This window comes from Strongylocentrotus purpuratus, unplaced genomic scaffold, assembly GCF_000002235.5.
Source record: "Strongylocentrotus purpuratus isolate Spur 01 unplaced genomic scaffold, Spur_5.0 spur5_scaffold_6, whole genome shotgun sequence".
Taxonomy (NCBI): domain Eukaryota; kingdom Metazoa; phylum Echinodermata; class Echinoidea; order Camarodonta; family Strongylocentrotidae; genus Strongylocentrotus; species Strongylocentrotus purpuratus.
The window spans coordinates 12026428-12052516 of record NW_022145612.1 but is presented as its reverse complement, the minus strand read 5'-3'; the positions used below and the strand labels follow the sequence as shown (position 1 = coordinate 12052516).

At 36.9% G+C, this 26089-nt stretch overlaps 1 protein-coding gene across 2 annotated transcripts; it reads left to right on the top strand.

Annotated features, from left to right (window-relative positions):
• Positions 1 to 550: 550 nt before the first annotated feature.
• LOC105443757 (leucine-rich repeat-containing protein 70-like) lies at positions 551 to 24217 on the top strand. Of its 2 annotated transcripts, none has more exons than XM_030972856.1 (2): positions 551 to 789; positions 20296 to 24217. In XM_030972856.1, the coding sequence occupies exon 2, from the start codon at positions 20483 to 20485 to the stop codon at positions 22511 to 22513; it is 2031 nt and encodes a 676-aa protein (XP_030828716.1). In that variant the 5' UTR covers positions 551 to 789; positions 20296 to 20482; the 3' UTR covers positions 22514 to 24217. The 2 variants fall into 2 exon arrangements, with proteins under 2 accessions (XP_030828716.1, XP_011675628.1); XM_011677326.2 differs by lacking the exon at positions 551 to 789 and adding an exon at positions 18076 to 18329.
• The last annotated feature ends 1872 nt before the right edge of the window (positions 24218 to 26089 follow it).

Below are 26089 nucleotides of genomic sequence, written 5' to 3'. Positions count from 1 at the left end.
CTAACTTATTGTAATCTGAAAGAAACTCTTTAACAAAATGTGTCCAAGAAAAAGAGAAACTTGAACTTTTTATAAACAAAATATATGGGGAATAGTGAAGGGATGACATCATCGATCCGCTCATATTTTGTATACAGTCCATGTGATATATTTCACCGTTTCTTTAAGTTATTCGCAATTTTTTTAAATCCATAACTTTCTTATTTTCGTCCGATTTGGATGGAACTTTCAATGTTTTGTTTTTCATTTTGTTTATATTTATTCAATTCAACTTGAAATATGGGTTTGACTAACTCTTTAAACCTATTATTCATGTATAAATCTATGATATTCTTCGGTATCGCAAAGTACAAACTTTGAAGATGATCCCTGAAGTTTAGACGGAGAAGGAAAAAAACATGGCCCGTACTCGAGTCGCCCAACTCATGAACTTGTGGATATGCACCGATCAAAACACTGTTCCTCCTCCTCGCTACGTAAGCGGAAACGTTTTCATTACTGCTGCCTGGCAATTTAGGGACCAAGAAGCTCACTACATGCACAGCTAGTCAGTTGAAAGGGAGAAATGGTCATTGCCTTCGTCAATTCTAATGATATTTGTTCGAACAACATGTGATTTTGATATTCCCGATCTGGACAATTTATATTTACGCCTATATGTTATCACTGGATATTATAATAACCACAAGGATTGTGAGTTTGTATATTGGATGTGAATAACGTTCAGCTGTCTCCAAGATTTGACTCCGATATTTGGAAAATGGAATCATAGATATTTTTAAAAGAGAGGTAAGAATCCCATGGGGTGATTTAAGATTTGTTTTTCTTACTTATTTTCAAGCGTAACTGATAACCGAGCGGCTCAGATTACTATGAACGATGTTTTTCTCAAATTATGAGCAATAGACCTAATTCTATAACGGTTTTTTATTTTCTCTAACCATGTCCCTCAATATCAAAAAGTGGGACTAAGCATCAATCCTGTTCTGTTTATAAACAGTTCAGGATTGTACTTTATAAAAGTCGTGAATACCGAATAGCTATCATGGTGAATCTACTTGTATTTTAGAAATAACTGTTCCGTTTTGTACATGGATATGATATGGACACAATAGTATAATCTGTTTTCCAGACATCTGCCCGTTTTACACCTCCACGGCTTCCACCAATTTAAATATTATTCTACCGTCATAATGTAAGGGTGGATTTTTAATTATATACATGTATATGAATGAATCAATGTCAATCATAAGATTCATGCACGCTTTAATTTTTTACTTTAAAAATTGTTTCCGCGGAAACGATACGTCATTTTAAGCAGAACACGTGTACTTAGGGGTTGTTTTTAGTATATTCAGCACTAAAAATGGCGAAAATATGAGGGGGGGGGGGGGGAATACCGTCAATGAAGATTAATATATCATAGCACAATTAGGCCCAAATATTGTGAGTTAGCCTAATGTGTAGTAAAAGGGCGTAACATGACTTTATTTGGGCACAATATTGCCTAAAGTTGGTCGGACACGTAATTGCGCTTGTGTTATACAGTTCGAACTCAGTATCTTTAAAAGTGAACCTCAAATTGTTCCTCTTGCTGTTTGGCATTCTGTCAACAACTGTTTTAATTCGCTGCATTATCTTTTATCACTATCAAGATTTATATCATCGACCAAGCCCATGATTATACAAGGTAAAAAATATTTGACACAGCCCCCCCCCCCCCCCCCCCCGCGAACTCAAACAAATGTCATACAAGAAATCGTCCTGTTTAATTATATGACAAAGACACGGATAGTCTCTTGACCGTTTGTTGATGGAAGGTTGATACATAGAAAACAAACATGACAAAATATTGGTAAATATGGATACACATACTGCGGACGTGGGAGAAATTGCGGGAGGATACATGTGGAATAATGATGTCCTCAATAATTTTTTTACAACTTTAGCTTAAATCATGATGCGAACATTACCTTTATAATACAAATGTTCAATATATTAGATTTGAACAATCCGGAGAAACAAGTTGTTCGTGTTCTTTGGCATTTTTTAGTTGCTCATAAACTGGAAGAATTTGAAAATTATCTTTCCAATAAAAATATCCCACATAATTAATCGCTACTTTGGGGGCGGGGAGTTTGGCAATTCGAAATGTTAATTTATGTGCTGTTTTAGAAATCTAAATCAATTCTCCTTTCATATCTATCACACTATTTTCCAGTAGGCCTATAAAGTCTCTTTTCAAAAGGGGTTTGGAAATACATTCTGGCACTGAACTAAATACTTGGGGGAAGATGAAGGAGAGTTGGCAACTCCTCGACTTCTTCCCTGAGTCATTGTTCCAAGTGATTAGCTGTTCTTCTATTGTTCGCTGCTGTCTCTTTATGGTCGTCCAGCGGCGAATCCAGGGGTCACCGGGGGCTCGTGTCACCCGGCCAAACAAAATATGAGGGGGGAGTGAGGGGAGATTGAGAATCAAGGGGCTGATTTTCTTTTCTTTTTTCTTGTCACAGAAACTTGTGGACTTGTGCCCCCCCCCCCTCTTCCGAGAAACCCTGGATCTGCCATTGAGCATATGCAAAGTGGTTAACCGAATGATATCCTTTCGGGAAGGAAATTGAGGAAGGGTGAGGTCACATTTTTCATACTTTGTAACTTTTATTACTCAGTAAGGGGCAAAAAGAAGGGGAACAAAATAACTGTTAGAATTTCATTTGAGGGTCGGAGAGAAAACTTGTAGGGTGGAATTCAGCAGGCATGTATTGAACAATGATCATTGTGGATCTGGTTTTCTTTCTGTCTATCCTTCTTTGTCTCTCTCGTTTTCTCTTTCTTACTTTCTTTCAATTTATTATTTTCTTTTTCTTTTTTTTAAATGAAACTTTACAATAAACTTGTGCTTTGAAACTTGAAACTTTACAATAAACTTGTGCTTTGTATTGTATATCATTAATTGACAGGACTTTTCACAGTAATTTGATCTTTTGTGGCAATGTTAGTGGTATTAACCAGCGGCGTTATTAGAAAAGAGGCTATATAGGTCCTATAATAATGAAACAAAAATAGGATTCGAAAGTACATAAAGCAGATGGACCCAATTGATTCATTAGAAAAGAACATTAACTTTTAGTGAATAAGTGACATGGGTGAAAAAGATTGGAAAAGAAAGCCCTTTTCTTCTTCTTTTCTTTCTTGACATCGACAACGTTCCCCAACGGTTAAAAAAAAAGAGAAAAAAAACCCGCATTTTAGCAAGGAACACAAATTCAAATACAAGGGTAGTGGATACAAAAACGTTGGATAAGAAATTATCAAATTATTACATCAATAAAATAAATAGAATGAGGAACACATGAACACAAACATTGACAAAATACTGCAAATTGCAATAACCTTGATCCCCGTTTGCACCGATTTGTAACGTACCTGTTATCTCTTCGAATCTAAAGTTGAATGTACTTTTAAGAGGAAAAGCAATTACCGTTAAACTGATATGGATTTTAGTTGTGCCTGGTAATACTGTTTATATGCAGGAAGTAAAAAGCGGATTTTGGTAATAAAACTGTCATCAACAGTCGATCAACACGAAAAGGTTGAATATTATGAAATCACAATCGCTCTCCGCATGTCAACTTTGTAGTATCTACATATCAATTATGATATTATTTCACTCTAATACGATATTAATTAATATTTATATTCTAAAAAAAATCAAAAGAAACAAAGCACTAATGAAAAACACGGAATAACGTAGAGACATACAAGCACATTAAAAGTTAAGGATTCAACGTCTCTCGATGGAGAAAAAATGACACGGATTGAGGGGGTTAGGGTATGATGGGAAGGGGTGAGGGGGGGGGGGCTGGTGAGAGCTGGGTGAGGAACATGTCGGTTGCTAACCTTCAAATACTAGTGAGGATATGTCAAATGACGGATGGAGATTAATTTCATGCTTATGTGGGGGTGTTTCTTTTCCTCCCCGAGCTCCCAATCCCAGGGCGGATTTTCCTCTCTTCCTTCCTTTTTCTTCTTCTTCTTGTTTTTATTTCAGAAAATACATGTACGTGTGAAGGCAAAGCGTGTCCATGTATTGTCGGGGTTCTGTTCCTTTTACTTGAGATTTTTTGATTTTCCCCTTGCCAGACGTTTTCATTTGATATACTATTTGGTTTTACAGCTATAGGGTTAGATTTTGGGGGGTAATGTTTTAGACAGAATAATCCGATAAACCACAATGGTTTACCTTTTTATAAACGTTGCAATGTTCGCGTATTCACTGAAATCTGTCGTACGCGGATCATAATGACATAAATTACACTTAAGTTAGCGAGCCTCCATATCTGAACGAGGTTTAGGGTTAAGGTTAGCTCCGTTCATGATAGTATTCGGTCCCGGGTCGAGGACAGTCAGGAATGTGCATGGGTATAGTGTTCGAATGTGAATTGTTTGCAATACACAGTCATGTACTATATAACCGGAGTATCTGTCGCCGGAGTATCGATGGGGGAACCTATTTGTCATATGTTCTTAATAACAGGTGTGCCCCAATCCAGTGACCTTGTTTCTCCTGCAAGCCTATCTTCCCCCGAAACTTGCCTCTTCAGTTTGAACAGAGTCATGACAATTTTACATAACGCTGAAAAATATAAACACGTCATAATATTATGTGCATTTTTCGACTTTTATTTCGAACTAGCCAAAAAACCTGCATTTATTTTTATTGCAAAAACCATTTTCTCATTCAAATGACATTTCTAATACATGTATTATGCCCGTATCTTAATTTTCAAAAATCATGACGAATATAATAGTTTAATATTTCATTAAAACTAATCGTTAAATCGATGACCTGACGTTTATGATTACTCCATTAATTGGGAGAAATATTCGATATGAAGGAAATGGGCGACCAATTATACTCTATAAATTATACTCTTGTATTTAAGGCAGGATGTTAAGAATTTTTGGAGAAGGATTAAAACAAGATAGGCAGGAAAGACAACTAATATAAGATCAAATTAGGATCAATTCATCATCTGTCAGAATTTCATTTAATCTAGAAAAAGAGAATAAACCAAAAACAAAAATTTAACGAAAAGATTTTTTGTAGGATGTCAACACAAATTATCACATGGTATATTCGGTGAATAATTGTACAAGAATTGAATTAAAACATTCTGAATCCTTTTTCTCGTCAAAGATAAAGGTCGACTACAAATTGGTACGAGAGAGACTTGTTGAAGTAAATGTAGATTATATGCAGAAGATTCTTAGATCTGAGAGACTGGATATATAGACAGGGGCTTAGCTCATATTCCTTTTTACAAATCATCTATTTGGTATGCCGCACCAGGATGCGACACACGTATATTTGGACGGGTAACGTCTTCCGAAAAGCTCTCCAATATTTCATCACTGGTCTCCCCCATGGCCTCCTTTCCATAAACACCCGGCAAAATGATAAGGTATTCTTTATATACATAGGCGGATCCAGAGGGGGGGGGGGGGTCAAGGGGTCCGGACCCCCTTCTCCCTGTCGCTTTCCGCTTGTATGCTCGTCAGAGGTTTGAAACTGTAAATTAACACCTCACAAATCTGGAAATGTTTTGTGGGGAACTGAAACCTCAACCCCTTATACAAAATTGTACATTCGCCCCTTTATTATTACAGCCGCAGAAAAAATAGTCTGTGATATCTCACAGTTTTAAATGCTGTCATGTATATTTGCGTCATTGAGCTACAAATACATGGAATTATAGTAACATGATGGTCTATAGTAGCTCAATTTAGGGGTGAATCCAGCGAAAATTTGAAGTTGGGAGCATAATTTCCTAATGTGTAGGCCTATTCAATGTACGGGCCGACTCCGACTTCACCACCCCCCCCCCCCCCCCCCCCCCCCTTCCCGTCTCCCGCTCCTTGGACCAAAATAATCTAGATTCGGACTCTTGCCACTCTGGCCACGGGGTGAAACTAGGGAGCGGGTCTAAAAAGCGCAGCAGACCAAATCGAGAGTTAATTAGCCCCCTAATCACCTAACTCGCATATTCCTGATTAGATTAGGACCTTTGACCCCGGCGGCTGACGAGCCATGTACCAAGACCCTGTCATGGCCATCGTGATATCAAAATCTGTAATATGTAGTTGAATCATTCGAGGAAAATATGAGTGGAATGCTGAGAAACTACTGGTATCATTTGCTGCTTTCTTAATTCAACATGTCTGAAATAGCTCGTGTATTCTTTCACGAACTTCGAAGAACTTTGGAATTCTCTACAAAATTATATACGCGCAAACCGTTTACAATTCTTTCATTTCTACCGACGTGCAAGTGAGGTGACGCTAAAGTTGAACATTTCTGTGGGCGAAGATGTCAAGAAGAGCATTTTTTTTTACTTTTGAAAAATTATCACCTTTTTGTACCTACTGACTAAAGTAAATTCGTAGTTAAAGATGATATGAAATTTGACTAAATTAAATAGAAATGTTTATTTAATTTGTCCATCATAAATATGCACATGAAAATCCTCTAAGTACTTCCCAATGGCATCTGCTTGAATCGTTGAAATTATAACGTTTATACTATGATTTATTTTCATTATCTATAAAGATACCATTTATTCATATTGCCACGGGCCCGGTTACATAAACATCCGATGAGTTTACACGAAGCGAAAGGTATCTTCTGCAACAGTATGATGATGACAAGATCCATGCACTTGGTTTAACCTATCATCTACCTAAGGTGTAACCATCCCGGTCCCTATCTCCTTGGTAGACTCCTTATATCCTCTTCAAATTACAAGTGATGACCCGCCTATAAGAGCAAGAATAGGAACTAAAATACAATCCCGCAGGGCCAATCAACCCATGTCGGTTAACTGGGTGTGTTTTTCGAAATTGAATAAAGAAAATCAATGCTGGTCTTCGTCATAATGATGTAATCCTATTAACAAGTAATAACGTTTTCATTTTATAATCATCGCTTAACGATCCTAAACATATACTTTCTATTTTTAACAGTTATGACAGCGAATAGGCTACTGTGGAGACTGCCTGGGTATCTAGTTATTCACGCTCTTGATATTGTAACAAACCACGTTTTTGGTGGCGGATGAAGGACACAGGGGGGCATGAGCCCCTACCCCGTAAACTCCAAACTGGCAATATTTTTTTCTGAAAACGTTTGCAAATATTTGTATAAGCCCCCTCTGGTCAAGTTTGAATTCTTGTCAGAATGTTTTTGGACTTAAAATTGTACATGTTTCTTTCCTACAGGAATATAATACCACCCCCCCCCTTCCCGCCTGAAAATCTTTGATCTGCCAACGATTGCTGCTGTATATAAATGAGCAAGGATGGCATTCGAACATACTAAGTTAATGTTTTCCTATCTAAGCAAAAGTCACTTCCATCATTGTCTCTGGAGACAAAACATGAAGGAGGATCCCTACAGAGGGAAAATAGTTGGGGAATTAAAAAAAAAAGAATAACACAACCCAAACATTTTGCCCGCCTTCCTGCGTGAAACAGATAACCCAAGTCAAATTTTACAATCATCCCTTCGTCTGTTGATTTAATCCCTCCAAATACCGTCTGTCCTTGTGGCCCGGGAATGGAATACTTTGTCGAATTTTCTCGACTCAAAATATCTTCCTGCCTTTTCGTCACCAGACTTTAGTTAGAACTAGTGGCGTAGCATGGGTCAAGCAAGTTAGGGGGCATTGGTGGGTGGGGGGGGGGGTTGACGGATGAAACGAAAGAGAACGATATCATATTCATAGAGTGGAGGTGGGGAGGTGTTTGTTGGGGAGTATAGATATAGGAAAGACTTTTCACGTTGCCTTTTCCTATCCTTTCTCACTCACTCTTTCTCGTCATTCGATGGGGGGGGGGGGGGGGGGGTGGGGGCTGCACGTGCCCCGTGTCCCCTGTACTTACTCCATTGGTTTAGACATGATGTTATGATCCTTTTATACTCTGCCTAAACTATTTTTGGCTCAAATCATGCATCTCAACCTGGGATATTATCCTAAAATTGTTTGGATATGACGATTTTAATACCTGACAGCTCTTTGTTCTCACCAGCCATCATCAGAGAAGTGTTTCTATCATCAGACATAGGAAGGAAGATGTGATTTAGCAGACAAATTACCAAGACGAACCAAACTCACCTCTGACAATTGACATTTCGAGCATTTTTAGAAATTCCTTATCATAACACAAACTTAAAATACTCGCGCTGTAGTTCCTTTGCAGAGAGCGAATTATCCTTGTCATTTATTTATTCCTATCATATTGCAAAGAATGTCAGCGGTTAGTAATAGGATATGAATCGTTAAATCAATATTTTTGTGTTGTATCTACACCATTGTCTCCGTTGCGACCTAACGTGTACATGTACGTTTACGACAAATATTGAGCTTCATCTTAATTTTTTGTATTTATTTGTTGCATTATTTTTGTTTACTTCTCGCGATTATTGTAGTTTCCCATGTATTCTCTTGTCGATAGTTAGATGACCACAATTCCATTGTTTGTTAAAATTCCTTCTTAAATTTTTTCTCTCTTCATGGAATACTTTTTGTCATGTTTGAATATATCATTGAACTTTATCCGCCGGTAATGAACTACTAACAAAAATACTTCTATTTGAAAAATATACGTCAACATATAAGGCCTACACTGTAAAAAGGTTGGGCAATATTTTCCAACACGTTGCACAACGTTGTGCCAATAGTCAACCCAACCATCTATTGGGCAATATTTTCGTATTTTGCCCAACAGTTGGTCAAGATTTTCCTAACAAGTGGGATACCGTAGTCGGCGGTTGAAGGGTCATATCTTTGCCCAATTTTTGGTCAAAATACGAAACAATTATGCACGTGTGACGTAGGGTACTTACGTTTACCAATACCACTGGGCAAAATGTTGCCCAATAGATGGCTGGGTTGACTATTGGCACAACGTTGGGCAAAGTGTTGAACAAATATTACCCAACCTTTTCACAGTGTACCTTTAACACTGAGCCTAGTCAGCATTATCGGTTAGGTACATGACTATGAACTAAGTAAGATTTGATTTCTACAACCGAAAGTCAGAGACAAGTGGCACAATTCCAATTTGTTGTTACTTTGTTTTAGATGACCGCTGAGGTAGGATTACTGATGTTATCCACACAGGAAAACCTGACACACAAGCGTCGATATTTTCTTGAAAACGAACCCTCCCAGGTTCAGATTTTTAATTAGGTGAGAATCGTTTCACCCCCGGTTAAAACTAGAACAGGATAAACCTGTTTGTAGGGCAATACCTTATATACGCCCTTTACTGGAATGAAAGGTATTTTTCTTTAGAAATCAATGTTCCTAACTCATTAATTGTTTCTACCAAATTTTAATGCTTTTGCTATAGTTAGACTGAATTCTGCTGCCAAATATTGTTGTAAATTCACACGCACCCCTGTCTGTACCCAGAGCTTATATTTTTAAGCAATATTTCATCAATTTGTTACGATCTTTTTAAGATTAGAAATCGATTGATTCATCCATTCCTGATTCCCATTATTATTCCTATTTACAGATTAATTTTCTATGTAAATCAGGCTTCAGAAAAAAAAATCTAGACAGTTTCTTTTAATAGGTAAATGCATAGCCACATTTTTAAGTGCAAAACATACATCAATTTGTATGATGAAACATAACCCTTATAGTTATAGCCTAGATAAACCGTACTTTTATTCTTTATTATGATTATTCTCATTTGAATAAAACAATCTCCTAATTGTCTTTATTGCTTCGTTTACGTGACTTTTGGCAAGATTTGTCACGTAGTATATCGTTTAAGATGTATACGGCTGCTACTATAGCCCTTAACAATGACATTTTAAACAAATTAAAGGTGGCTCTTAAAAACTTTGAGTGCCAAGAAAGACGTCATTTTGTGCGATGAAACTTCTGACCTATGTCTTGGTACATTTGGAGTTGGCATCCGCTAAGCCTAGATAACTGCACTTCTATTCATTATCTTCTTTTGAATAAAACATTTGAGTCAAACGATCTCATAATTGACTTTGTTGCTTTGTATACGTGAATTTTGGCAATATTGTTCACGTTTGAGTATATGCGTTTGATTGTCATCTGCAAACATAAACGTTTACATTTACATTATAGTTGATGTAACAATCAAAGCAATTCGACAATCGTTAGTGACACATGAGCAAGAAAACAATCAAAAAGAAGATGAGTCTATATCCGATTTAAAATCAAACCCAATGCCTGACAATAAAATATCTGTAATTGAAGAAATTTGGGTGATATAGAGAGAGAAAAGAAGAAAAAAAGTATTATTATATGACAAAAAACATTGCTCAGACAAAGAGAATAACACCCTTTAAAATCTAAAGTCATTTACATTCCTAGTGAACGAATAGTAATTGTATTAATATCATGTAAATAATTATGTTGGGAGGATTATTTAATTAGATTCATGGGATATAAAGGTACAAAATTACTTTTACAGGCAAAAAGATGTAGTACAACTAATTCCTCGATACTATATTGTGTGCTATTTCAATGCTTGTCATCTTGATGAACTTACTATAGATCTATTATACCGGGATTTCAACACAGACATAAAGTTCATGATATTTAAAAACTAAAATTATATGAAACTTGCATATAAGACAAAGATTTACATTTCCATTACCATGGTGCTTTGCGATGGATTTCTACATGATTCACCTATTATACAGTGAACTTAATAATATAGTTTTTCAGCACGATGCTCATCTGTCGATGTCATTATCCCATAGGATTTTGTTCTTCAAATGCAATCTGTATATTCAGCTAGGAGTTTCGAAACAAAAGTTTGACAACACCGCGTTACAAACAAGGCCATCTGCTTTCCTGAGTAATTGTCGTACATGTAGTTCGGTTGTATCATTGTTATCTCGTTCGTGTTGCTTCGTACATGTTTGGTTCACGATAAACAATCAGAATCAAAATCATTCATATATCTTAAACTTTTTTTAATTAGAAAATTAAAAGCTAAACCTGCTGTGAGCCAGAGGGGTAAACATTGTGCTAAGTTCTACTACTTAAAGCCCTTTTGGCTCTCACTCAGCATATGTCTTTAAAATTTGTTATGAATAATATTGTGTCCAGTTTTTTTCCCAATGAATATTATGCCTCTTGCTTTTTTGCTATATTGTTTGTTCCTGATGTATTGTTGTTGTATCAGCGCCCTGTCCGGAAAAGTCCTAACAAGTATTGACTTCTCGGGCTGTACTTTTGTGTCTCCTTCTTTGTGTATGGCTTTGTTTTTTTCTCTTTCGGAACTACCTACAATCTACCAACAGCGGGAGGGGTGGAGAAGGGGATGAGATATTGGGATCAGATTACTTTTTAAAGCGGAAACTTGTGGTTTATATTTTCTTGTGACAAGGCAATTTCATCATCACTCCCCGGCGAGTGACTCAAACTTTCTTTGTTCAAGTTTGCTTGAAACATGATCACAGTGGCGAGTGAACGACAGGCAATGACATTCATTTTGTCAAAATCTGAGTTCCAGTTCTATGAGATTATCTCATGCATGCAGGGAGTTAAAGGGCCCCGTACTCCTTAGACCCTTTAGGCAAAATGTGAGATCCCGTTATTTTCATCTTTATATATTTTTCATTTGTACCTATTTGTTTTCATTTAGTTGGTGATTGCCTTTGTTATTGGGCTTCATTTTTTGCCCCCGCCCCCATTTTAAAATCTGGGATTCGCCCTTGGTTTGAAGTAACACGCATTATATTTCTATCCGTTCGTTTCTTATGTCATATCAAACTGTGGCAACAAGTTTGAAGGTGGATGGATAGTAAACTCATATATAGGTACAGTTTATTTCTAAAATGAGCTAAGCTTATATGCAGAGATTTTAGCTTCTTTTCGAATGAAAGTCATCATACCGATAGAGAGAGAGAGAGAGAGAGAGAAGGGGGCACAGCTGTAAGGTTTTGTATATAGATGCAAGGTAGATTTAGGTGGTATCCGTAGGATGTGACGGGAGGAGCAGGGGGCAAAATATACCCCTTTCTCGAAAATATCAAAATTGGTTGATCCACTATCTTATTATTCTCTAAACTCATGAGAGATTATGTCTTTTGACTGATTTGAAACGCGTCCCTTCAACTAACAAGCTACACAAATATTTGTTTAACAGACCCACTTAAAATGGAAGATGGAGATAGGATAAGGGTAGTTAAAGTATTGTAAATACAGGGGCTCGTTTTTATACAAAACATTGCCTTAAACGTGGCCCCACATACTTTCAAGAAACCTTTGATTCCCTGGGATCGGAAGTGCCGGTCAATTTTGTTTGAGGGAGCTCAGAATCTGTATACCCGAGAAGGTGTGGATATGTCGTGGTATAGAGTTTCATTCATTTGACTCTCAATCTAAGGGTTGAGGGTTCGAATCCCAACCCGGCACTAACATCCTTGGCAAGACATTTGTCCATATTTGTCACTGAATGGATGTCTGGAAACTGCTGGGGTAATAATGATTGCATGACCCTCATGAAGAACAGCTTTGATGCTGACGAGGCTTCTCTGGGTTTGAAACAAATTTATGTCATATGATTGAAAAATCATAAGCGTTTTTCTTTTCATCGGAAAAGCTGACAGTTTCATGTTATTACAAAAATGATTTTGTCAATTTTTGCCTTGCGCAGTATTTCTACATGTACATCACTGCTATTTGAGTGGTCCTATTATAATAAATATTGTTCTTTATTATGCGATATCAAGTAGGATTACACAATGTGGGAAGTATGGTTACGAAATGATTTTTATCAATATAGTAATATCCGAATTTCTTTACTTACCTTGAAATCTGTACATGTCAGATTAAAACTGGGCATTTAGACCATTTTTGCTTTACTTTTCATTTTGATTTGCATGGGCTAAAACAAGAGTGTCTAAAAGTCGTCTGGAATGTCCGTTGATTATGTTCTCAAATATTAATCGGTAAGTGAAGCTGATAAATGTTGTAATGAGGAAGGATAACGCAAGGTGATATTTAATTCAAATTTTTCCTGCATGGAAACTAATATGTCAAACAACACACTGACTCATAGATTGGAATGAAATTTGAAGAATCCCTCGAGTCTCAAGCACGCAACTTGTCCTCTGTTGCTTCGGAAATCCATTTCCTTGTGTCCACTCTCATACTTCAATCACTCCTTACTCTGTGGAAAGGGCATAGGTCTAGTGAAGCGTTCCTTACATTTCCTCCCCCAAATGTTTACAACGTTGACTCATATTTATAGTTGAAGTCAAGTTGAGCTATCTTACGGAGACATATATGATTAAGGATATTGCAGAGTTCGGATACACGACTCAATTGCGATATAATTTCGTATTGAGATATTTCACAGAGACATATGATCTAGGGCAGAGCTTGGAAACACCACTTTCTTAAGAATCCGAAAATTTTCTGAGTAGAATCATGCATTCGACCCATGAGATTTAAACTCAGTGGAAGTATTTTGTTTATATACCAGACGATGTCAAGCAAGTTGAAAATTTCAAAGTGAGTAGAATTTAAAATGTAGTTTTTGAAGCTTCTACCAACCTTGAATTCTGTTGCCCAAGATTTCGTCTACTCCTGTGAATTTTCTGAGTAGAATGTGTTTGTTTGCTTGTTTTGCTTAGATTGGTTTTCAAATACGCTGTGTCAACAGGTTATTGCTGTAAATACATCTTTATATTTTGGTGAAAATACAAAATGTACTCCTCCATTAATTTTGATAAAATGTTCGCTTCTGATAATGGATAACTGAATTATTCTTCCTCACAACCTGTATAGATTCTATTTTTTTTAATTTATAGAAAACCACCTTAACACCTTTAAGGTCGAGCCTGGTTAAGAATGAAAGCCAAGTCCTAATTTTTTCTTTTTCCAATATACTAAAAGATTTGGAACTTAATCTTTGTTCTTCTTCCATATTTGTATATACATGGCCATGTTGATAACCCCGTTTTGTTGTTTTCCATAACCAAAATAAAAATCGCCGCATCATTTGGAACACTTTTATTTATTTTTTTTCTTTAAAAATGTGTGAATGGTAATGATGAACATGTGGCAGCATATAGGTAATGGGAGAGCCATTTTACAGAGAGAAGTTATATATCTGAAAGAATATCAAAATGAAAGTTTGGTGATTTAATATGGAATTAGGAAACTGTCATTTATTATGTAAATGAAATTGTTGCTAATAATAATTTTATGTCAGGTAGATCAACTTTACAACTTTCAAGTTCACAAACCATTCTCTTTGCGGTTTAATATCGGCTTTCATTTGCTTTACGTCAGTCTCATTTTAACGGTCATTATTTTGAACTCCCTTGTAAATTGTCCTGATTTGTGAGTCCCACCTCCTTCCATTTCTACCTTTTGATCCTTTTTAAGCTTTTGATTAAATACAGTTGTACGATCGAAAGACCTTTAATTTTTCTTGGCATTAATTCCTCTGGTGAGGGAAATGGGGGTTAGTGGGTTAGCACGATTATAACCTTCGGAATATATAACTTTATAAATAATGAATCTTCGTGTACCCCCACCCCATCTAAACTCTATTTAACTTTCTTTCTTTCATTCGCCTCACTTTCTCTTCTGCTGCTCTCATCCTATCCACGTGTGCTCTTTTAATATTTTTTTCTGATAGGGATGGGGTGTCCATCATTCATATTATCACATCAAATAATTAGATTATTGAAACCTTAGAAATACGAATAAACCAAATTAGTCTCTAAAATAGGGAGTATGCAAAACCACCTCTTTCTCTCTCTCTCCCTCTCTCTCTCTTAATCACTCACTCCCTTTCTCTTCTTCTCTCTCTCTCTCTCTCTCTATCCATTGATCTCCTCTTCCCCTTTCTGTCTTTCGGGGCGAAAATGCTGGCAAGGAAATGGAACCAGAACGTGGCTAAATTCGCTTCTTGGCCGTTTCCTCTCTCGGGCCCCCGCAGGCCTTCTCGGCTTCATAATGCCCCCTGATTGCACATATTAATTATCATCACGCTTTTAGCACATACCCCCTGTAATAATAAATGATTTCTTATTTCATTTCTCGAAATTTGAACCGAACCCTGCGATTATCAAGGGTTAACACTCCGTCTATAGCGTGAGTCACGGAGGATGAAGTAAGACGTGTACTGGCGCAACTTCAACCAGATCATATAAGATGTGAGGGTTCGGCATTTTCAATGGGTTGGGCATGTGAAAGCGTTTTTTTCCAGGATTTGTTGTCTGTTTTTTCCCCTCTTATTTCAAATATTACGTATCATGAACATTTAGCCTGAATTCTCCCTCATGTATTTTTAATCGTTTAATTTAGTGTTAACTTTCTCAAACAAAGCTAATACCCCGTCTTCTTGAAGTTCAGAACAGATGACAAAGCTTTGCCCAAGAAAGAAAGAAAAAATCCTCATTGCACATTGTATTATTTCTTTATGGCTTCCATAAAGGGTCATCTATTAATAATATTTTCATTTGCACTTAATGTATGATGCATGCATGAGTGTTATCTTTCACTTATAATCATTATAGGCCTACATGCCTACTCCAAAAGCACTAAAATCTCTCATAATGATTATTTTTTTTAAATAATGGGGAAATGTTGCAAGTTTCTTGTGTGGAAAATATTGAAAACAGTTACTCTCAAAACGAATTTTTCCCTTGCTCTCCTTGGGAATTCAATTGACTTCGTACGACCCCCATAACATAAAACCTTATAGACCAGGCTGATTGTATCTTCTTTCTTCAACATTCTTAACTGCATACCTGGATATCACGAAGGACCTCATTGCCGTCACTTCCCCTATTGCCTCGCCAAGAAAATTTTCGATAAGGATCTCTCCCCCAAAATCACATTTTCGTTTTCCTGTCTCACTAGACATTAAATGACGTCACATATTTCGAGGACAAAAATGCGTTGGAAAAAGATGATGAATTAAAATATATATATAAAAAACAGCAACAAAAGAAAAAAAGAAGATGTAACGTCTTCTCGATTTGATGGCTGAATGTACAGATGATGTTAGGGTTGCTTGTTTGGATATTATGTGATGATGGGCATTCGAGAGTATGTCAAAATAGTGAAGTGTAATGATGCAGATTTTTGTTGTTGTTGTTCTAGCCTACACTCTTTGAATACCTGTTATAATGTTAGCCCCTCTATATTGTCTCCGTCATGTATTGCGACATTCATACCTGTAATTCGTCAGACGTTGTTTTTCGCAAATTATCTGTCCCCCTTATGATTTGAATTTTGTTAACTGTTTTTTTTTGCAGTTTTTCGTGTATTACTCATTCTTGTACTTTTATTATTTGTGGAAAATGATTAAACTTTACCTTAGAACAAAGAATTCTTCTCACCATTTTATTGTTTATTTCTTGTCCCACGAATTCAATTTTAATTCGATACATTCAATGCTAAGAGAATTTACACTAACAAAAAAATGATTTTATGTGCTTGTTTTATAGCGAAATCGATTCTCTGAAAATTACGCATATACACTGTAACTTTCTTCTCGGAAATAGGAGGAATTGTCAGAAATGTAATTTGTTTGAAAGTCGTTTTTAGGCGAACTTGGATTTACGCACCGAGATCGAGTTCAATTAAATAAGTGTGTACAACTCTTAGGAGCACGTACTTTGAGAACTGAAATTGATCCCCGCCCTAAATTCGACCTTATGTTCTAGATTGCATTATCAAGTTCTGCCACAATTTGTTAATGTATTAAGATATACAGATCATTACTTTGAACGCGTTTTTTAAAGTTTTTGTAGAGTTGTATATTTGAACCAATCTTATTGATGTTATGTTTTTTTAATCTACAAGGCCTTGCAATGAATTGTGTGCGTGTGTGTGTGTGTGTGTGTGTGTGGGTGGGTGTGTAATTGGGTATTTACAGACGTGTATTAATCAGACATGATTATTTACGAATTGCACGAAGTTGTAGAGCCTTGTCCAAGGGCATGTATTTTTTATACTTTGTATTGTCTCAGTATACTTAAATTATTTGGAAATGTGAAGATATGTGAATATTGACGTCGCATACATGTATATATTTGTTCTAAAACCCATATAAACTCTGGGTAAGTATGACACTTTTCCGAAGAAAATATCTATTGCTCGTTAATGAATATTTATTAAAGGACGTGTTTTTTTGCCTATGATATTTACATTAAATTGTGAAACAAATATGGTCAACTCATATGTCATGAATGAAGCTATAAATACGACATTGTCTAGCTTATCAAGTGAACCAAACTTTTGAGTAAAAAAAAACCCTGCTAAATAAAAGTCATGTTAGTATGAGGCGCAGCTGACAAATACATTATGATGCAACAATAGAACAATTGCTTTACAGGACAATGTTAGCGTACTATCTGTTGAAAGTATTTCAACAAATATTCAAAGTGTGGAAAATTGCAAAGCTAAGATTTGTTATGGGTGATTATTATCATTGTTTATAATGGATTGAATAGGAAAGAGTAAAGTGTGTGCATGTAATAAATGAGAGGGGTTAAGGGTAGTGCACGTTCAAGGGAAAGAAAATTATATCATACTTTGTTTCAACTCATGTAATCATTTACAAACGTAGAAATGTATACGTGTGAGCGACAGATGTTGAAATGTACTACACACCAATGTTTTGCTATACCCAAACATAACGTGAAGCAATCACAGAGTTGTAAAGGCGATAATGAAATGAGGTCTTCTCCTACCGTGTTCTCTCACAGGAAAGGGGGCAAGAGGAACTGATTAGAGGAAGGGGAATTACCCCGGTGGATTGTTATGACTGATGTGGGCCTCTGACATGAGACATTGATTCCCACCTGTCATGCCATATTTCCCCTTTTCATTCGCAATAATACAGCATGTATCATAGCAGTCACAACGTTCCATCTTCAATAGTAGATGCTTACGTTATCTGTTGAGCTTGCCAACGTTGCCATTCTATATCTGGGTAGGTTACATGCAGGATCGCCTCTCAAGCTAGAGACACCTCATTGATAAGAGGAAGCATTATGTTGTTCGCTGTCATTGCGGGTCCTTGAAAGGCACGGTGATCAATGGAAAAAAGGGGCCGTTAACCTGGAACATGGAAATGCTCAATTTTGTTTCAAACCTAGCTTACTTCGTCAACGAACTTGATAAAGCTGTGATGTGATTTCTCAGGGCTCCCAAGAGCTTGTGTTTTAATTATGATGTATCATTACGCGGACTTGAGGGAGTTATGATATAGGTTTTTAATCTCAATTACGGAAAATCAATGTAAGTGTGCTCAGTTATTCATGTCCATACTAACTATAAGTTTGTTCCTTATCATACCGTTATTATTTCTTCCTAATTTTTTAAAAAGTTTGATCAGAATGATGATGATGAGTACTACGCCACTACCACTTAGTATCTGTCTATAGAGAACAATATACGTGATATGAGTGGGCTATGTTCCTTCTTAACGTTTGTTATATTTCAGTGCAAGAAGGATGTCTTGATCCGTTCAAAAGAGAAAAGAGGAGAAAAGACAGGCGTTAACAAGGAAACGGGTGGAAGTTTTTGATGTCAGAGACGTCGTCTTGGAGGGTTACATAGTCTTTGTATAAGCGTAGATGGACACCTTTAACTAATATGCGGGCATCTCCCTTCTCCACGAACAGCACATCACCCTAAAATTCCGATTACAGCTTTTTGTGTATCACCCTTTGCCTACTGGAACCGGATGGTCCATGTATGAAGCCAACGGAAATGAAAGAATTCATTAGTCAACGAATTGTAAAAATCTTCGATGATTGGTGAACTTATGAGTTGGAAAAATATTGATCAAATCATCAAATTATTTTAATGCCTTCTCAAAGGCAGAAGCGGCTCAAGAAACATATATTTTGTGTGTGTGTGTGTGTGGGGGGGGGGGGGAGCTTGAAGAAATGTTATAGAGGGGGCGTGGGCCCCCAAGCTACCCTATAGAACCGCTACTGCTCAAAGAACAAGTTGAAGCCAAGTATGCTACAGTGCCATGCACGGTGGTTTTATACTGATTAACATGATGAAATACGTGATAAAAAAACAAGTTTCTGAAAAAGATATAATCCCCGGCCCTGTTCCATGATATGTTTACCTACGTAATATCAAAGTCAAATGACGTAGCTGTTTATTCGTTACAAATTGTTATTTAAATATTAAGATGATTTCCTGACTTGCAAAATACGACCAAACAAACTCAAGCCCCATTGCTGATAAACTAACTGGATACTCCTCTTAATAAATACTTGCTGATGGAAGATTTTGAAAGAAAAATCATAGGAAAAATTTTAAATTCTGTAGGAGTCAATACAATAATTAATGAATCTATAAATCCTACAAACATAATACCTTTGCACTTACAGTATACCTTGTAAATGTCATGTTGAGGTACACTGTTACAAAGGATTTTATAAACTATGAAGCAGAGACAATGTGGGCCACTCAGCCATCCGGACGTTCCTGATCTGTCGTTGGGTGACAAAATGATCTACTTAATCAAATCAGGAAAGAATATGTGTGGACTCCTTCAGTTAATATGGACCGTAAAATGGTCAGAGGAAATTTTTTCCTACGACATGCTGGTTGCTGACAACATTTTTTTGATCGGATGTCAATCTATCCGTGTTGTTTCAAACAATTTCTGATTAATTTTGTTCCCCATACTGATTGTATTCATTCGCTGCACCGAATATTGGACGTGATTGTTTCGGACGATATGCCTCTACTAAATCTTTGGTAATCTTGAATACCTGCCAGCTTGACTGATTTTACATCAACCTTACATTTGGATGATTTGTCGGTCCTGTCGAGTCATTGTTTGGCAGCCATATTGCGATTGTCCTCATAAGAGTGAGCGTAATACTTTCATTCTGGAGCATCATTCCTTATAGGCCTACATCCTTTTCCTTGATTCACTTTACTAGTTTAATCTTAGTCCAGTTAATAGTAAGTTTATCTAAGAGAGAAGGGAAAACGGAAATGGCTCTTCAAATCTTTTCAAAACGTAAATGGAAAAGCCCAAAAGCAAAATAAAATACATCATTTGTAATTTCAAATGGTTCTTGCATGACCATGAAAACATCGTAGATACCTCATCCAGAGTCGTCTTCTTATTCTTAACAACAAATTCGCTTTTCCATCTTAGAGTAAATTATCTTCCTAAATAATCAACATTTTATTTAGTAATAATTCTTGATCCTTTTAACTCTCTTTACAGTGACCTACGTGAAAGATGGAGTAAATACTGATGCTTCCTGAAGACTTCATTTGTTTCTTCTGCCCATCCAGTCACTCGTTTCTATTTGCCATCCTGTAAGGATAAAAGACATGCTTACCGATGTAAGAAAAACCGTTGAGATTACCTGCGATTTGGATTGATAAATCAGGAGCACCCCAAAGCAAAGATGGAGAATATTTCAAGAGTATGTGTTGGACAATGCTGTGTAATAATAGTCGCGATACTGTTCATCAAAACAACGCCGACCTTTTCGCTTTGTCCTACGTCATGTCGGTGTTTGTTGCAAGACAGAGTGGACTGCAGCGGATCGGCGCTGTGGGATTTTCCCGCCGATATCCCACCAAATACCGAAATCTTAAGCATAAGCACAAACTTAATTCATGTACTTAATCAGGACCACTTTAGTGATCTCACCTATCTTAAGGAATTACACGTTGACAAAAACGTACTGAGTGTCTTGAACGACAATACGTTTTTACTTTTAACCAGGCTTTTAATCCTGGATCTCAGATACAATAGAATAAAAGTCCTTGCGAGAGGGGCTTTCAACGGTCTCATGAAATTAACACACTTACAATTGGAGGGTAATTGGGTAACGACTGTTGATCAGCTAACATTTGTGTCGTTACCAGCTTTAATACAGCTTGACCTATATGACAACCGATTAAGAGGTCTCCCCTCAACAGTGTTTCACAACAATAAGAACATGCAGATACTCAATATGGGAATGTGTGACTTGAAACAGATCCCTCCGATCCTCCTGAAAGGTCTTCATAGTCTTGCGTATCTCAACATGAGCGATAATCATCACTTAACAGGTATTGCCAAAGGAGTCTTCAGTGATCTTACAAACATTACCAAGATCACACTAAATGGCTGTGGTCTAACAAGCATGCACGTGAGCACATTTGCAGGATTGCCAAAGCTACGGACAGTCTATCTTGACGGCAATGAGTTTTCAGAGACCATCAGATGGGATGTGTTTGCCAACATGCCGCAGTCGGTGAGGTACGTATCACTGACGAGCAATCGTTTTACGGCACTTCATGAGTTTTCATTGCATTCTCTCAGCCGCATCCAGCAGGTAAATCTAAGTGACAATGAATGGCACTGTGACTGTAGCCTTCTTAATGTAAGGATGGCTTTTATGGAGCGGCGTCCACAGTTCCTAACACAACCCGGTATCACTTGTAGTACACCTGACCTTGTTGAGGGTCAGGACTTGTGGTCCGTACCAGTCAAAACAATCATGAAGAATTGCGTCACGTCTCTCGTTTCAATGGTCCACAAATCTACGATAGATTTGGGATCTGAGGTCCAATTTGATTGCCCTATTTCGAGGGTTAACGAAAGTCAGCTTGCATGGTACACACCAACACCTACTTACCTCTCTTCCTCTTCAGTTGAATCATCCAATGGAGCCGTTCCATCTGATCGTAGATACCGACTTTTACCAAATGGAACACTTTTCCTCAAGGAAGTTAAACACAAAGATGCTGGATTGTACATTTGCTCTGTGAGATATGTTGATGGTTCAAGTTCATGGAGCGTAGTCGAATTAAACCTTGCAGACGGCGGTTTAGATTCTCATCAAAATCATGCAACAATTTATGTTGCTGTTGTCACAACGTTCGCGATAATGCTGGTTTGTGCAGCAATTGCGGCCGTGATCTACAGGCTCCGACGTAAGAAGGCCCAGTCGGCACCACTTGTCAGCATTCGCCCTATGATGAGTCAAGGAATCATGTCTCTTGCTTCTAGAATGTCGCGTAAGTCGCTGCCTCCTGAAGATACCTACGCATACGCTTACGCAGAGGTACCCATCTCCAACTCCAAGTCCCTTAACACTAATGCGTACGCTGTTGGCGCACTGCTCAAAAGAGAAAACTTTGGTCCTATGCACAGCGGTCCTGGAACCGGCAATAACAACATGAATGGCGGACTAACTGGGACGTCCGCACAACGAATCGTCGCGAGGTCGTGCCGAGAGAAAACGGAACCAAAGGTTCCTATTATTAGAACATCGCGAAGTATTGCGCGGTGTGAAACGTACGGATACGTCTCACCAAACTTTCCGAGTGGGCAGAGGGTGGATCAAGCTTCCCAAGAAAATGGAAGAACAAATAATGGAAAGTCCACGATGTTTTACGACGTCAATAGACCAGATAGTGCAGGTTACCTTGAAATAATTGGGTAGGACTCTATATTTGCTTTATGGAAGTTTGGAGTTCTTGATATGTTGACTTGGTTATTTCCTGCGTAATGTGGAGGATAATTTCATATCAAAATGTTATCGTCACCAAATACCTAAATACCTCGACGAAAACTTGCTAATATTTTAACTTCTAGGAAGTGATAAATGGTGAGTAGGCTTCAGCTTGAAATTAAGATACCAATGGTCACATTCCAGGATGATGGACCTAATTTTATACTGCATGTAAAACCTTCGTCTTCGAGCTTTTTATATGTTTTTCATTCCTCCAGCTGCTAAGACGAGCGAAAAATATTATTTAAAAAAAAAATGACCATTCTATTATATTTATAATACAGATTTTATTTCTCAAGACGTTTCAGATCGCTTTTCTACGGCCGCTATAAACTGGTCCTGTTTCCAAGGAAATCTCTTTGAACCACAATAATTAAACATTATTTTACCTTCCTTAAAGCCTATATGCACTAGTTTGGCCAGGAGGGATTAGACTTTATCAAATCAGCTCTCAATGAACATAAGAAAAAGGGGATCATGGTAACGCTTAGGCATTGTTGGCTATATAAAGGGCGCAAGCAGATACATGTAATGTAGTCCCGCTTAAGTTCCTTGTACCGTTCCTGGTTTTGAGACAATGACAGGTTTGTGCATATCTCTGATATAACAGTAGCTAGCGTGCATTATTATATACCTTCGGCATAATCCTGTAATCGTTAAAATTCGGAGGCTGATTTTTTTTTTAAACACAATGTTGGTATTTTTATTGATGGCTTGTTACCCAAATGGAACAAGCCTTTGAGGTAAAAGTTAAAAAAAAACATATCGCCATTTACGTGACCTATTACTTTGTAACAATCTTTTAAATTTCTTCTACCAGTATGGTAAAGACATAAACGGGGAATGTTTTATATTTCTACCAACGATCATCGAAGCAAGGAGTTATTAAGTCACCTCCCTGATCGAAGTAAGTACATGCATTATGAAGTTTAAAAAATAGACCTATTGGCAACTAATCTCAAATCTCTGGATTCTTAGCAAATTATGCCTTTCTCCGACTGCCTGACTGATAATACACCCCCCCCCCCCCCCGACACACACCTTTTGTGTTATCAATAATAATTTCAAAATCAATATGGCCATTGAAAATCTTCTTTTTTTATTCAGGGAGAGTTCACATTAAAGTCATGTCCAACACTAAATGCAATTTCCCTTAAGTTTAGTTGTTGAAAGCTGGTGTGTCTGATGGACTTCACTTATTTGAACGGGTGAGATGTCCAAATTTCCGTCATTTGTCTTTCTCTTTATATCACCGACACTGTCGGTGATAAAAACAACTGATATATTAGCTACGATAAGTTGAGTTTTCATGTATTGTATAATTATAACGTTAACCGGTGTGTAAAGGAAGTTAGTAATAATATTAGTTAACGATATGTACATACTAACATGTAAATTAGTGTGTAAATATAAGGACATTTTACAATGTATGATATTGTATATACGTTTCTTTCTGGTTTCTTTTGTATCTGAATAATAGGTTATTTCTATGGTAGAGATTGTATTGATAATTGAAGAGTTGTTTATTAGTGTATTTATATAAATATGTTATAGCGCGTTGACTGCTAATCTGTACTCTACAGCGCTAGCTTTCAAAGTTACAAATGAAATTAAATGCCAAAATTAACACACCTATCTGCTTTTCCATCTATTCTCATTGTGATAACTGGACTCTACTGGAATAAGTATGCGTATACAAGTATTAATTTTAATGAAAACACAGCTAGCTAATTCGAATCACAGTCCTGTAATATGATTCGACAATCAGGTACCGTCCTTCATTCCTCTTTGCCACATTCAAGACCAACTTCAGCCTGTTCCCATCTTATGCGGAAATGAGACATTTCACACATAATCCACCCAATCGTGGATGACCTTAAACTATAATGAACAATTGACTGACAGATATGTAAGAGGGTAAAAACCATGCCATCATGGGCCATAATTCCAGCCAAAATCCAACCATATTTTCTGCCCCAAGAAGACTTTGTATGGAATTAGACTAGCAGCACACCTATAAACGAAATGTGATGTTTTCACAACACAGTAACACAAATATCCACAGATCTTTTACACATGGAGAAGTTTCACTTTGAGCATCTTAGAATAATAACTGCCAAAGTCCTAGATGTGCTCCATGAATACCCTTGGTTTGACCTCTTGAAAAGAATGCTTCCACCTGCGTATCATAGAATGTACCGTTTGTGCTTAAATGAATAATGTTACATAACTTTTATGAGCGCATATCCAGTATTCATCTCTCTGGGTTTTACCATTTTGGTACAAATGACCTTTATCTGCCCATGCGCAGATTGTATCTGTAAACTCCCTTATTGTGATAGATTTATGATGCATTTAGAAAACGCGTGAACTAAACCTGTAGCCCTCCCCCCCCCCCCCCCCAAATGCAGGATTCCTCACCTAACCAAAATCATATTTTGTTCTAAAAGATCATAACCAAACACAATCATGACAAAAGTGCACAATCCTGTTATTAAAATAATCTTCAAAGTATATGTAAGTGAAGAAATACTGTCCAAATTATTTCGTTATAAGCTCAATGATATTACATGTACAATTATAAACATATAACTATAGTATTTATGTATACATGTGCACATTGACTGAGACCATGCATACACTGAAATTTAGTACACCATTCCGGAGAGGATATCAAAGCAATCCCTGTGTGGGAACGTATAAGCCTGTTGAAGAGTGGATTAACCCTGGTTTAATCAGATCTGATTCACCTGCGGGGGGCATATCATCATTCCATATTGGATACCAATTACTCACTATATAGCCTCTATAGCAAAACAGTTTGTGAAGATGAAAATATTTTCCGTATTTGTTAATATAACAATATTCCCATTTGTATAGTTTATTACACATTACGGCAACGCTTTGATTGTCTCTCAGGTTATTTGTTTAGGCATATAGATTCAAGATTCAAGATTCAAGATTATTTTATTGGTCCATGCATGCAAACATTACATTGAAATTTTGCTTCCAATGACTTTTTTGACAGTGAAAATACAAATGATAGAAAATACAATATAACATTTAACAATAGAAAACTATGTACATAAATATGGATAATTATTTATATTGTGCATGTGCCCCTCAATTTCCTATTGCCTACATTTAACATGGTCATAAATTAAAATGTCTCATAATATAATATAGTATTTTTCGTCAGTTCCCCCCCCCTCCCATCCGCTAGCTCCCGATCCACAGATTGTTTTGGATTTTGCAGAAAATAACAGGAATAAATACATTTACATTCATATTTCATAATTATAAATGCGAGATATAATTAAGGCAACACTTCTACAGTAAAATGAACTCTTAACGATTGAAGAAATCAAGTTACCGGCACAATCGTATGAATAACATGCGTCATAAATTAAAATGTCTCACAATATGATATTTCATTAAAATGTCTCCTAATATAATATTTTCCTTCAGCTCCCCCCCCCCCCCCATCCGCTAGCTCCCGAGCCACAG